The 13,404-nt window shown below is 42.0% G+C and overlaps 1 protein-coding gene across 5 annotated transcripts in view; it reads right to left on the bottom strand.

The window, feature by feature from the left end:
- The window catches only part of EPHB6 (EPH receptor B6), a 94,137-nt gene that overhangs the window by 27,946 nt on the left and 52,787 nt on the right, over positions 1 to 13,404 (bottom strand). For 4 of the 5 annotated variants that reach the window (XM_048054943.2, XM_067005115.1, XM_067005130.1 and 1 more), the window contains one exon: positions 12,279 to 12,617. The exons of the other annotated variant lie outside the window; for it this stretch is intronic. In XM_048054943.2, the coding sequence (XP_047910900.2) occupies positions 12,279 to 12,617 (339 nt within the window). The remainder of the gene's footprint in view (positions 1 to 12,278; positions 12,618 to 13,404) is intronic. 5 annotated transcript variants of the gene reach the window in all.

Genomic DNA, 13,404 nt, shown 5'->3' on the forward strand with positions numbered 1-13,404 from the left:
AGTTCAGTTGCAGATTATAAAGAACGAAAGCATCTAAACTTCACAGCCTGATCTAAAGGCTAGTTCACACTAATTTCTGAATCTCATGCCAATCTCCTGCAGGACGGTTACCTAGATGGCAAAACTACTGTTGTATTTGAGACTCTCGGTATCCCTGCAACTCATTAAGCCACAGAAGTCCAGTCTGAATGGGCTTCAAATCAACACTATGGCCTGAAACCAACAGCTCCAGGGCCAGAGTCACTGTTAAGTGTGTATGTGTGGATCTTCACACACAGTTTTGCTGTCTGGTCTTAAAAAGTATGGTAATTTTCTGTTTTCGTGAACAGGCCAGCTTGGTATACTGCACAGATAGAGATGTCAAACTTCTTGATTCCACTAGGATATTTAGTGCTTAAAGTCTGTGTCAGGTACTAATTATTGTAGGGAAAATTCAACTTCCCTTTTATGCTGGTTTTACTCAGCATGGCAACTGAGCTCCACCACTACGGTTCTCTCACTTCCCCTCCTCAAAGGGAAAGGTGAAGAAAATATGATGGAAGGGGCTCAACGGTTGATATAAGGACAGGGAGATCACTCAACAATTATCGTCATGGCCAAAACAGACTCAGCACAGGGAGATTAATGTAATTTATTAACTAACAAGCTAGAGCAGTGAGAAACTAAAAACAAACTAAAAACACCTTCCCCCCACCCACCCTCTTCCACCTCCACCCCACAAGTGGCGAAGGGGAACAGAGCAGAGAACAGGGCCTGTGGTCAGTCTATGACGCTTCGTAACTGCCGCTCCTTCACAGTCACTCTCTTCCCCTGCTCCAGCATGGGGTCCCTCCCACAAGATGCCGTTCTTCCCAAACTGATCTGTATTGGGTTTGTGTGGCAAGGTTTTGGTAGCGGGGGGCTGCAGGGGCGGCCTCTGTGAGAAGAATCCAGAAGCTGCCCCATGCTAGGTAACGGCCAGTTTCAGCTGGCTCCAAAGAAATCTGCTGCTGGCCAGAGTTAAGCCAATAAGTGATGTTTGTGCCTCTGTGAGAGCAGATTTAAGAAAGGGAAAAAAACTGCTGGGGAACAGCAGCTGGGAGAGTAAGGAGTGAGAAACAGTCCTGCAGACACCAAGGTCACTGCAGAAGGACGGCAGGAGGAGCTCCAGGTGCTGCAGCTGAGGTTCCCCTGTGGCCTGTGGAGAGGCCCCTGGTGGAGCTGACTGTCCCCCTGCAGCCCATGGGTCCCACATGGAGCAGATCTCCACGCTGCAGCCCGTGGAGGAGCCCCCGGTGGAGCAGGTGGATGTGGCCTGGAGGAGGCTGCGGCCCATGGAGAGCCCCCGCAGGAGCAGGCCCCGGGCCGGAGCTGCAGCCCGTGGAGAGGAGCCCACGCAGGAGCAGGGGGTCTGGGGGAGCTGCTGCCTGTGGGGGACCCATGTTGGAGCAGTTTGCTCCCAACAGATGGACCCCATGGTATGGACCCATAATGGAGCAGTTCTTAAAGAACTGTTCGGTGCTGCCTTATCTAACACAGGGCAGCTTTTGGCCTCTTCTCACAGAGTCCACCCCTGCATCCCCCTGCTACCAAAACCTTGCCACATAAACCCAACACGCCTTTATGTACAAAGCAAGGATCTGGTCATCAAACATAAAAGAAGGCTTTGGAAGCATGAATCTAAATGAGAAGGCAAGTACGAGCTTGTGTCTACTTACTTTAGAAATCTTCTGATAGGCTGTTCTAAAAGTCTGAAGCTCAGCTCAAGACTTTCAGGTTTGCAGAACTGCCATTACTTATCACTAATTTGAAACTCATTACATCAGAGGAAGGTGTTGGGAGGAATGGGTTAAAAGTGGAAGATTAGGAAGGAGGATGGGATCAGAATGGAAGACTGGTGAGGAGGATTGTAAATATGATCAAGTGACCTTGCAGCTGGGAATGCTTAAAGTCTAGGTAGTGGTAACGTAGAAAAGCACATACACTGTACATACTGCTGTTTATGCTCTGTGTGTTTGGCAAGTAGCACATATGTATTTAGCTAACAGCTGTTTGGTAGACTCAGAGGTGCCCTATCAGACACGCTTGAGCTCCCAGCCTTGGTATAGAGAAGATCAAAGAAGTACAGTGAGGATCACAGCACAGTGGTATAAACTGTTCCTGTGCGTACCCTTGATAAACAGGTGTAAACAGCAGGCTGGTGATCGAGCATGGACTGAGCTTAGCAGTGCCTGTGTCCCTAGATGTGTGCATGTGTCCGTGTGTTGCTTCAGAGATCCCCCAGTTGGTGAGGTAATGAAAATAAATCTACAGTTTGCATTTTAGCCATGAGCCTGTGGTTGTTCCTGCTGCCTGTGCTGACTCACACAGAAGAAAACAAAATATTGAAGATAATGTGATAAATTATTTCAAATTCAATTTTTAGTTCACTGAGCTAAAATTAGATTACAATGAGCAACAATCCAGCCACTATTTGGGGTAGTTTTCTTTTCATTTTATTGTTCTCTAAAGGCATTATTCACACATTCTGATGATACCAGAAGTACAGAACACCGAATTAATAGCAGGCCATTTCCTGAAGTAGTTTGTTCTTCTAAAAAGAAGAAAAAAAATATATCTTCAGAGCAGGAAGGGAGATGAATAGATGTTAAAGCCACTTGCACATGAGGTTTTCTGGAGAATGAAAATACTCTTCAACTACAAGGTATCCCCAGGATAATGCCATCTTAATGTCGTATTGGAGATAGTCATTTCAGTGATACATACTTAATATGCAGGTACCTCTTAAGGCAAAGGTCTAATCCAGTAAAAACATTCAGTAATCCACCTATCTGAAACAGTTCAGATTTTGATACTCAGGTTTGCCTCTTATTTCAGGTCAAAATTTATTAAACATTGACCAGGGATCTCTCCTGCCATTTCAAGTAAATAGATATCTTGATTTCTCCTTTGAAAAATCTCATATAAATACTGAAGTGATGTGAAATGTGAACACACTGGTAGGTGGAATGTGTACATATCTCCTGTCAAAAGTTTATTAATAAAGTTCCTTTCCCAGTGTTGACAAATTAGGAAATACAAAGTTCAAAGTTTGGTGTCTTAAGACTACACCTATATTGGGAGAAGAACTCATTGAGAGCAATCCTGCAGAGAAGGACTTGGGGATTCTGGTGGATGAAAAGCTTGACATGAGCCAGCAGTGCATACTTGTAGTCCAGAAGGCCAACTGCATCCTGGGCTACATCAAAAGAGAAGTGGCCAGCTGGATGAGGGAGGTGATTGTCCCTCTCTAAGTACTAAGTACTCCAAGTGGGGCCCATGTGAGGGGAGTACTGCATCCAGGGTGGGGTCCCCAGCACATGAAGGATGTTGACCTGTTAGAATGGGTCCAGAGGAGGACCGTGAATATGATCAGAGGGCTGGAGCACCTCTCATGAAGATAGGCTGAGAGAGCTGGGGCTGCTCATCCTTCAGAAAAGAGAAAGCTCCATGGTGACTTCATTGCACCTTTTCAGTACATAAAGGGAGCTAATAAAAAAGATGGAGAGTGAGTTTTTGCTCAGTTAGACAATGACAGGACAAGGGAAAATGGTTTTAAACTAAAAGAGGGGAGATTTAGATTAGAGGTTAGCAGGAAATTCTTCACTCAGAGGGTGGTGAGGCACTTGAACAGGTTGCCCAGAGGTGCCGTGGATGCCCCATCCCTGAAGGTGTTCAAGGCCAGGCTGGATGGGCCTTGGCCAAACAGATCTAGTGGGTGGCATTCCTGCCCATGGCAGGCGGGGTTGGAACTAGATGATCTTCAAGGTCCCTTCCAACCCTAGCCATTCTGTGATTCTATGATACCATCATATAGCACATATAGAACAGCCAGACCCAATCCGCAAGGGTTTGTGAAAGGCAGGTCCTGCTTGACTAACCTGATTTCCTTCTGTGACAAGGTGACTCACTTAGTAGATGAGGGAAAGACTGTGGATGTTGCTTACCTCGACCTTGGTAAAGCTTTTGACACTTTTCCACAACATTCTCTTGGAGAAACTGGCTACTTATGGCTTGGATGGGCATACAGTTCTCTGGGTAAAAATTTAGCGGGGTGGCTGGGCCCAAAAAGCTGTGGTGAATGGAAATAAATCCAGTTGGCAGCCAGTCACAGAAGTGTTTTCCCCCAGTGCTCAGTACCATGGCCAGTTCACTTCAATATCTTTGTCAATGATCTGGATGAGGGGATCGAGTACACCCTCAGTAGGTTTACAGATGACATCAAGTTAGGCAAGAATGTTGATCTGCTTGGAGGTAGGAAGGCTCTGCAGAGGGATCTAGATAGGCTGGATCAATGGTCCAGGAAAAACTGTATGGTGTTCAACAAGGCTAACTGCTTTTTGCTGCACTTGGGTCACAACAATCCCATGCAAAGCTACAGGCCTGGGGAAGAGCGGCTGGAAAGTTGCCTGGCATAAAAGGACCTTGGGATATTGGTCAACAGCCAGATGAATATGAGACAGCAATGTGCCCAGGTGACCAAGAAAGCCCACAGTGTCCTTGCTTGTATCAGAAACAGTGTGGCCAGCAGTACTATAGAAGTGATTGTCCCCCTGTAGTCAGTGAGACTGCATCTCGAATACTGTGTTTAGATTTGGGCCCCTCACGACAAGAAAGACATTGAAGTGCAGGAGTGCATCCAAAGGAGGGCAACAAAGCTGGTGAAGGGTCTAGAGAACAAGTCTACAGTGGCTGAGGGAACTGGGGTTATTTAGCCTAGAGAAAAGGAGGCTGAGGTTGCTCTCAACAACTACCTCAAAGGAGGTTGTACTGGATTGGGGGTGGCTCTCTTCTCCCAGGCAACAAGCAACAGGAAAGGAGGAAATGGCCTCAAGTTGCACGAGGGGAAGTTTAGGTTGGATATTAGGAAAAAATCTTCACTGAAACCGTTGTGAAGTATTGGAACAGGCTGCCCAGGCAAGTGGTTGGATCACCATCCCTGGAGGTATTTGAAAGATGTGCAGATGTGGTGCATGGGGACATGCTTTAGGAGACTCGTCAGTGCTAGGTTAACAGTTAGACTTTATGACCTTAGAGGTCTTTTTGAACCTAAATGATACTATGATTCTACCCTGTACCTGCTTCCACCAAAGGGCCAAGAGTATGTTCCTTTGCATGCCAACTATCAACAATTTTGTTAACGGAACACTGGTTTCAAAGCTTGTTTCATATACACATGCATCCAGTTCTTTGTTGATTTATCACTTCTACTAATTTTGCTATTTTCACATAGGGTTTATAAATGGAGACATGCAAGGTTCGTGCCTAATGACACAATCCACTGACAGCTGAAATCATAAGGCCTGATTGAACCAACTATTCACTGAAAGCAAACCTGTTTTGAGATCAGATTTTTAAGGAAGTCTGAAAATGACTGTGTGGTTTTTTTTTGGGTTTTGGTTTGTTTTTTGTATTTTAGCATTACTATTTATGAAATAGCAAGTGTATGGATAAATTCTTGCACAAGTACCACATATAACACCTAATGGAAGATATAAAACAGTTTAACCATTGGGTAAATACAGCTCCCAGATTCTATTTTTCATGGGCTGTCAATTGTAACTCTCCTACGTGTCAGGACAATATTCTTCCTGGTAGCACACAATGGTGGATTTAAAATATTTAGAGCACCATGAAAATGCTACATTCTCTGAGTTACTAATGTTTGGCAAGTTTCTGCTGTTCCTTACAATGCTGATGTCCTTGACAAGCAACATGTGCCTGCAAGCCTAAGAATTTTTCTACATCAGCAGACGAGGTAAGGAAGGAATGTGAAGGAAAGAAGGATACCTCTTCTGCTTCTCAAGCGTTACTCAAGAAGAGCCTATTGATTCAGATCTCCAAAGACCTTTGTGAAAAACAACAACAAAACAACAACAAACCTGTCTTCCCTTGATTTAGGAAGTGGACTGGAAGAGATCTCAATTTGGATCAATATAACCTGTTGCCAACTAATCTTCTTGAGCATAGTGAGGTGTTATACAACCCAAGTTTTCTTTAAAGGATGTGCTAAGCTCCCACAGCATTTCCTCTTCTGTCACCCAAAGAGGCCATATAGTTGGGCTTGCAAGCACCAAGAAAGAGAATAAGCCCATGGAAGAACTGATTTTTTGACGAGCAGCAAATTGGAGCTCTGCAAATATCAAAGGAAACTAGGTCATCACCATCACTTATTTTTTAGCTTCATGCATGCGGTTCACCAATAAATAGTGCTTATGATGCATTTGCTTGTTTTATCAAGGTATACCGAAGATACAATGATAAAAGATTTTATGAAGAGATTCCTTAGCTATCAGTACACATCATACACAAATGCTACCTTCCTGTAGGCCTGACAGACATGGCTTTTGGAAAACAGGAATCAGGATATCTTTATTGCCTAGGAGCTACTTTAACACTGAGTGGGATCACAAAACTTAGCTACTGAAAAAATAAATCCAAACAAAAGGTCAGAGGTCTACAGATTTTATAGAAATCATTAAAAAACAATTAAACTCACCCTCAGCTATGCCTTCTTCTGTAATGCAAGCCCCAAATCTACCATTCTCATATTGTCGTTTCTCCTCCTTTACTTCTTCAGGTATCCTACTATCCTCATATTCTCAGCAAATGGCATTAAACCCAAGCTTTGTTCCACACCCCATCTCATTTATAATCTTCAAGGAAGATGTCTGAACACAGAATAGAAATCACTTTCTTCATGTCTTTAATATCTTCTCTTTCTTTTGAAAATGCCCTGTCTTTTCCACAGACTTCAGTTGAGTTCTGACCCTTTCTCTAAAATATCTGAAAATCCTGAAAAAGTATCTCGGGTTGTCTTCTGTCATAACCTTGTACTAAAATTCCTGTGTACGAAGAGTGCTTTAGAAAGGCAAATTGGTTAGTTATTTTCACCACCTGTACCTGTATTATTACTATTTCTTATAAATGGGTTCCACTTGTGCCTAATATACAGAGAATTTTCCTTTATATCACAAGGTGCCATGTGACATATGGACCTCCTACTTCTACCTTCTCAGAAAGCTTCCATCTTCACTGAAAGAGTTGCTGAAACCTGCAATGTGAAAACAAGCACATTCATTCCCTGCTTATGCTGCAGAGAATTAAATCCCAGTCACACCTGGCCAAATCTGCTGAAGACAACAGAGTTGACAAATGTCAAAAAAAAATATTTCAAGACTATTTTTCCTATAGAAGAGGAAGACAATAGAGTTGAATTCTTAGGGAACATGAGTGCTCAAGGTTGGCAATTAGGATCATAAATAAACAACGTTACTTTGGGAGTTAGTGTAATTCATTCAGTGGATGATGAACACAGAGCTCATATATCATTTGCTTTACCTGTTTGTTTTAGCCTGGCAAAACACAATAGTATTTATTTTTTTGTCTACAGCACTCTTCCATATCTCTTTGGAAAAGCAGACAACTTCAAGCAAATTTTCCTGATCAACTCATCCATTTGCCCTTGTAAACTCAAAAACATAATACTTGGAGTTTAAGTCTTTCCTCCTCTCCACTGTAAAATCTTCTGTTGGGTCCTCTGAAATTTCCTTGCATTACCCCTAACTGTCCTTTTCCCCATGCAACTTCTTACACAAACCTTCAGACTCTCTAGCTTTTACTTAAGCAGTTCTACACATTTTTGATATTTCCAGGTCCCACTGCTCTGAATCCAGCTCTTGCAGAAGGCTGCTACCTATCTTTTCACAGGTACATGGCAGCCTCATCACATCACCTTTATCCTCATATATCTGTTAGCTCTTATAATGTCCATATTTCATCAAAAATTCTACTTGCTTTTAAAAGTCTTCAGGGACAACATTTGAGTCTCTGCTGTCTTTGCCCCTTCATCTTTTTGCTAGAAATGCAACAACTGCCTGAATGAATAGGTTCAGAACAGTATAGCTCTGGCAACAGACATTATTACATGCCTCAGTTGAAGGTATAAGGAAAAAATGGACAGGCAGTTACAGCTGTGCACAGAGTATTTTTTTTTTCACAGTCCTTTAAATGAAAAACTGACTTCTGTCCTGAGGCATGAGATGAAGCAGTTGTTTACCATGATGAATATACTTGAAGATGTGATTTATTTATTTATTTATTTTTGATTTTTGAATAATAAGGTGATTGGCTTTTAAGTTCTGTGGTTTCTCTTTGTCAAGTTCTCCTTTTCCAAAAAGCAATTTCATAATAGCCTTTCTTCATGCAGTTTGTGCTATCCGTAATGGCCTCCTAACATCTTTCCACATATCCTGACCCTTCTGTAACTATTCACACTCAGCACTTAACACATGAGCTGAAAGTAATTCCCTTTTCTCTTGTCTCACCTGTGGGATAGTTTTTTCCTTCTGGTAACTTGCCTCAGTGAATATGTCATATTATTACTATCCAAACAGTTTTCAGGTAACTTTTGCTATAAAAGGTTGACTTATTTAAAAAATGAAATCTTATATTAAGGAATATGCCAGCCCTTGTTATTCTATCTTGAAAAACATAGTCACTGAAGAGTAGGAACATCATAATCAGACCATCACTGAAAATGTGATTGTGTAACTAGAGGATTCTATCATACTTTGAATCAGGGTTAGCAGACTGTTAGGGATAAGGAGAGTCTTAGATGAACAGTGTTTTGGAGACAAAAACGAAGAGCAAATAGGTAGCAGGGAAAAAGACAAGAAAAGAAAAAATAAAGAAAAAAAAGAAATAAATAGAAAGAGAGAAGAAGAGGAGGAGAGAGGAGGGGAGGGGAGGGGAGGGGAGGGGAGGGGAGGGGAGGGGAGGGGAGGGGAGGCAAGAAAATAACTATTCCAGGGCATAATATTGCCTAAGGTATCTCTAACAAAGAGGCAGAGTGTGGGGAAGTGTATTTTTTGGATCAGCAAATGAAAGAACACAGAGAACTCTGACTGCTGTGTGATTAAGTACAACATTCAGAAGCTGCCAGCACTGAAGGGTCTTTCTTTTGCCACCTTTAATTTAATAGAAACCAAATTTATGATATGGCCATCTTTCTCCAATTTGCTTTCTTTCACCCTTCATGCCCTTCTGTCCCTCCTTGTCTCTTCGAGAACATTAAGGACCTGAAATGTTCATCTTTGTTTGTGCAATAATAATTGTTAAAATAATAATAACGACAAAAGTAACCTAAAGCTGAAAAGCTCCTGAGGGGATTGAAGGGAGGGGGCAGGGATGAGAAAAGGCTGCATGACAGAGAAAGCAGGGCCTTGTTAGTATGAGCTGTCACTGTGAATTGAGGGTGGCTCATCTCAAGCACACTCCTAGCGATCTCATGGAAGAGCAAGAAAAAAAAATGCAAACACAAAAGCAAGCCTTCCCTTAGACAATGCTGTTTCAGAACTCTGGCCTCCTGTCATTGAAGACTGCTTCAATGCACAAGAAACTCACCTTGGAGAGAGACATCCAAGAAACCTAACATGCTTAGACACACTAAGAGACACCCAGAAGAATAGGAGCGGTCTGAAAAGTCAAACAAAACCAAAAGAGAGCAGATTGGCTGACTCTAGGCAGGAGGGGAAAGAAGTTGCTCAATTAAATTACCCCAGAAATAGATGAAGAAGGCATACATAAGAAGCATGAAGAAAATGAATTGTTCAGGGTGTTAATAGAACACCTGCCTATCTGCAGCAGAAGCCAAAGGATCTGCCTGAAATTACCATATGAATTACCAAGCCATATCTTTTACTGTAAACAAAAATTGACCACCCACTTGCAGCCAGACTCCTAAGGGGACTAGGTATCCTATCATATACATGCTCAGTGTCTTTCAGGTAATGAATGGTTCGAAGGGAAGAAACAGACTTTGTTAAACCACTGGCATTTGCTAGCAGTAGGAAGTTGTTGGCGTGTGTATATGCTCCCTTACTTTCCATAGCAAAGAAGAAACAGAAATCAAAAGATGTGATTTAACCAAGATCACAATTTCACATCCAACCCTGCAGCATTTCTTTTGAGCTTTACTGTTTTTGCAGGGGTCTCTGCATCTTCAGTGTGGAATCTAATTACGGTTTTATTTAACAGTTACACTTCTCTAAATGTTTACAGACATTTTCTGTCACTCAGTTCAAATTGTTCCCCCTTTTTCTCCTCCTTACCACATTGCTCCTCATTATATCCTCTTAACCAAGCTGTATAAAACTCCTCTCCATACATGCTTTTACATGCTTATAAAGAAGAACACATGCCCAATCTCTCATTGTTGACATTTAGCAGAACCATATGCATGTAGTTCTCTCCAGCTGCTTCTGTAAGTCAGTCCGTGTACAGGATATTTACAGAAATACAGAATTTACTTGATTCTATTCTTTCTTTTCTTCCATATATAAATCTTCTGTATTCTATCAATCAGTCTGACCTTCTCTACAATCCTTTTATCTCTCCCTTTCTTCTGACTGCCCACACATACTATTAGTACTTTAGTTCCTAGTCATCCTTCTGACTTAGGTCCTAGCTACAAGGATCACAACACTTTTGTGAAAACTGCAAGACATTTAAAAAATTCTGCCATGTAAAAGACAAAAAAATCTTTCTTTCCTATTGACAGAAGAAAAATATTTCAAGACCATTTATCAAAACAGCAAGGTTAAAAAGGCAGTAACAAAGTACAAGTAAACACAAAACATGTAGAAGAACCTAGAGCAGCTCCAATAAAATAGCTATGGAGATTGTTTCTGGATCCTTTGTCAAAATTCAGTTTAAAATCTCCCTAAGAACTTTAAGAACTGTAGTTTTCATATTCATTTATGACTCACTCAGCTACATGGTATTAACATGTGCTATCCCAGGGTCATGTGTATTTAGGTGATGAGTAAATATTATTATGTATATTCTTTCTTGTTATACAGTGCCTATCTTTATTCTTTATCTGTATCTTCATCTTTAGACAGTGCCTATCTGTCAATTTTCTACCTCCTTACTTTAATAAGCAGGAATGCAAAAGGTGAACAGATTTGATGAAACACAAAACTACTTTTTTTGAGTATGAAGTTGTAGAATAATTGCTGGAAGTGACTTATTGAGACTAAAGGTATGTGCACATCTTAAAGGAAGGTATGGCGTTGAGGAAACTTCCAAGGTGAGATATAGTAGATACGCAAAGGACCTGTTCCGTGATAGTCCCCTTGGCAATACAACCTGCAGCCTTAGATATTAGCAACAAGAGGGGAGCTTGGTGTTCTGTCTCTAAAAGAAATCACATGGAGGGTGGAGCAGAGTGGAGACACTGTGTCCAGGCTCTGTGATATCACCACAGGGATGAGGAACTTCATGGTACTATGGAACTGATAAAGTGCATAGCCAGCCCAGAGCCAGTTGTTTTCCATTTTTTGTCAAAATCATGTCCTCTAGGTGAACTTTGCTCATTATAATCTCATTATAATAGAATCTTAGAACCCAAAGAACCTGTGCTCCTGTTGCTTCAATAAACTTCACCGGTCATTAATCTACTCAACTGAAGGTCTATCGCACTATTTGTGCAGCCAGGATCATGGTAATTCAATATACGGAATGTGACTGGACTTATAGTGCCAAATTGGGCATCACTCAGAATCTAAGCCCAAATGCCCCCAGCCCCTTTGATATCTGAGGACAAGCTGGAATGCAAGGTGATTTAGTTCCTGTCAAACTTCTTTATCCTTTAATGAAACAGAACTGAAATGAGGGAAATGGAAGGTGGTGTACAGGAACAACAGAAGGTGGAAAAGCAGAGTAACTCAGAACATAGACAAAAAAGAAAAGTGAAGAGGTGAAAAATGCTAGAAATACTCTATAAAAGTATAAGAAGATGAAATGGAGAAGAGTAGGATGTAGAGAAGGTGTAGAGAAGATGAAAAAAAATTAAGAAATGCTCTCTAAGAGCTGCTGTGGCAAGCTAATGCTCAGAAAATCTGCATCAAGCCCTGATCGTGTCTCCCATCTTGCACAATGAAGCTACATGCTTTCTCTGAGCCACAGAGCTACATCTCCCATTGCTATATTCTCCAGGGCAGATTCTGCCTCAACAACTCCTCTCCATGTACAAGTACATCAGCTGATAAACTCATTATTTTCTGCCAAGAGGAAAGAAAGGAAAGCCCACTCAACAGAAAGCAAGAAAGAGAAGGGCAGACGTGAAATCATGGAACTGGCACGTTAAGATAAAAAGCAGGCACAACACAGAAAGCTTCAGGATGTAAAACATAAAAGCAAATCAAATGAGAGACAGACATGGAAATTTTGGTTCTCAGATAGAAGGGGTTCCTCACCTGACTGGCTGGTGCTAACATTGATGGTGGCATAATGGGGTGCTTCTGAACTCAACTCAGTCACCAAGTTGACAGCCTGGATCTCAAAGGTGTACTGCACACGGGCCAGCAGGTTGGAGACCTGCACACGACTTTCTGTCAGGCCCATTTGGCGTGGTTCAAATTGTACACTGTCTCCACAGCGCACACAGGGTCCTGGAGAACCTGTTGGACAAACTTTGCAGATGACATTGAAGAAAACATCCTTGCGGCCACCCAGATCCTTGGGAAGGCGCCAGGTCAGGAGAACGTTGGAGCCAACAATTTCATAGCTAAGGTCACGGGGAGCAGAGGGAACACCTAGAAGACAGAATGAAAGATAAAAATTCTATGAAAGAATGAGAAGAAGTGGAGGAGTGAAGAAGACAAAGAAGGGGGGAAAAACAGAAGAACAAGTTACTTTTTCTTCTTCTTTCTCTTCTCTAGCTGTTTCTCTGTACAAGGTTAAGAAAAACATATTCTTTGCTACATCATATACACATACACGCTGGAGCAGCCACACTAACACATTTTAGGGACACAAAATTGACAAGAAAGGTCTTTGTTTCAAGAGTGTGACTTTCATTTTTCCCTAAAAGAATAGCCAGTGTTTAAGAAACCTCCAAGCCTTTGAAATACTGAGTTTTGCACCTTAATAAAGATTTGTCTAATGAGACCTCTAGATCTCTCCTTTGGCACCTAATACCTCTGAATTCTCCCAGACCCTAGTTAGACTGTTCCATCAGTTGCGGGAGCTGAACCCCACTTACCCTACAGTTATTCCTGCTACAAGCCAGGCATCAGGAATAAAATCTGGCAGCAGAAAAAACAGCTCATTCTGTGCATTTGCCACTTGCCCTGTCAGAGACAGTGAAGAGAAGGCAGAAAATGCAGAGGGTGAGAAGATTACATGGGGATAAGAATGGGACAAGACATTGGAAGCTAGACAGTGAAAAGCTCAGAAAGGTAGAAATAAGTAGCAGAGTTGCACTGTTCAACTTAGGCATGAAGATGATGTGATCACCGAGGCGATCACCAAGGTGATCGGCTCCAGGGCAGACACGTTCTGCAACGGAGCAGGGGGTCGCGGTGTGCAGGGGGTTCCCTA

This window comes from Anser cygnoides, chromosome 1, assembly GCF_040182565.1.
Source record: "Anser cygnoides isolate HZ-2024a breed goose chromosome 1, Taihu_goose_T2T_genome, whole genome shotgun sequence".
In the NCBI taxonomy this organism is placed as follows: domain Eukaryota; kingdom Metazoa; phylum Chordata; class Aves; order Anseriformes; family Anatidae; genus Anser; species Anser cygnoides.